The sequence below is a fragment of the Pteropus vampyrus genome, unplaced genomic scaffold, assembly GCF_000151845.1.
Source record: "Pteropus vampyrus isolate Shadow unplaced genomic scaffold, Pvam_2.0 Scaffold212, whole genome shotgun sequence".
Lineage (NCBI taxonomy): Eukaryota > Metazoa > Chordata > Mammalia > Chiroptera > Pteropodidae > Pteropus > Pteropus vampyrus.
In genome coordinates, this window is record NW_011888993.1 from 244844 (window position 1) to 245170 (window position 327).

Genomic DNA, 327 nt, shown 5'->3' on the forward strand with positions numbered 1-327 from the left:
GTCCCCTAGGCCAGGCCCCATGGGGCCCCTACCCAGCACCTGCCTGACCGCCCCAGACTTGTTCATCTGAGTCCAAGACTCGGAAGCTGGGAGGCCACTGCAGAAACTTCCCATTCTGACAGGAAACAGTGCTTGGGCCGGGGACGTCTGGCAGATATAGGGTTGGGGGTGCATCTAATCAACTCTCCCATTCTGCACACTGCCTAAGACATGAGGTGGTCTGAATCCCCGCTTGCAGTACCGGGAGAAAGACCCTTCTCAGGGAACTGGAGCCAGGAATGAGGCCTGCTCAACCCCCAGCACCGTACATCGGCTGGGGTTTGCAGA

General features: G+C 59.0%; 1 protein-coding gene across 1 annotated transcript in view; it reads right to left on the reverse strand.

The window, feature by feature from the left end:
* Positions 1-114, reverse strand: part of MKNK2 (MAP kinase interacting serine/threonine kinase 2) — a 9297-nt gene extending 9183 nt beyond the window's left edge. Inside the window, exon 1 of the mRNA XM_011372685.2 lies at positions 33-114. Coding sequence (XP_011370987.2) covers positions 33-114 — 82 coding nt within the window. The remainder of the gene's footprint in view (positions 1-32) is intronic.
* Positions 115-327: the final 213 nt, after the last annotated feature.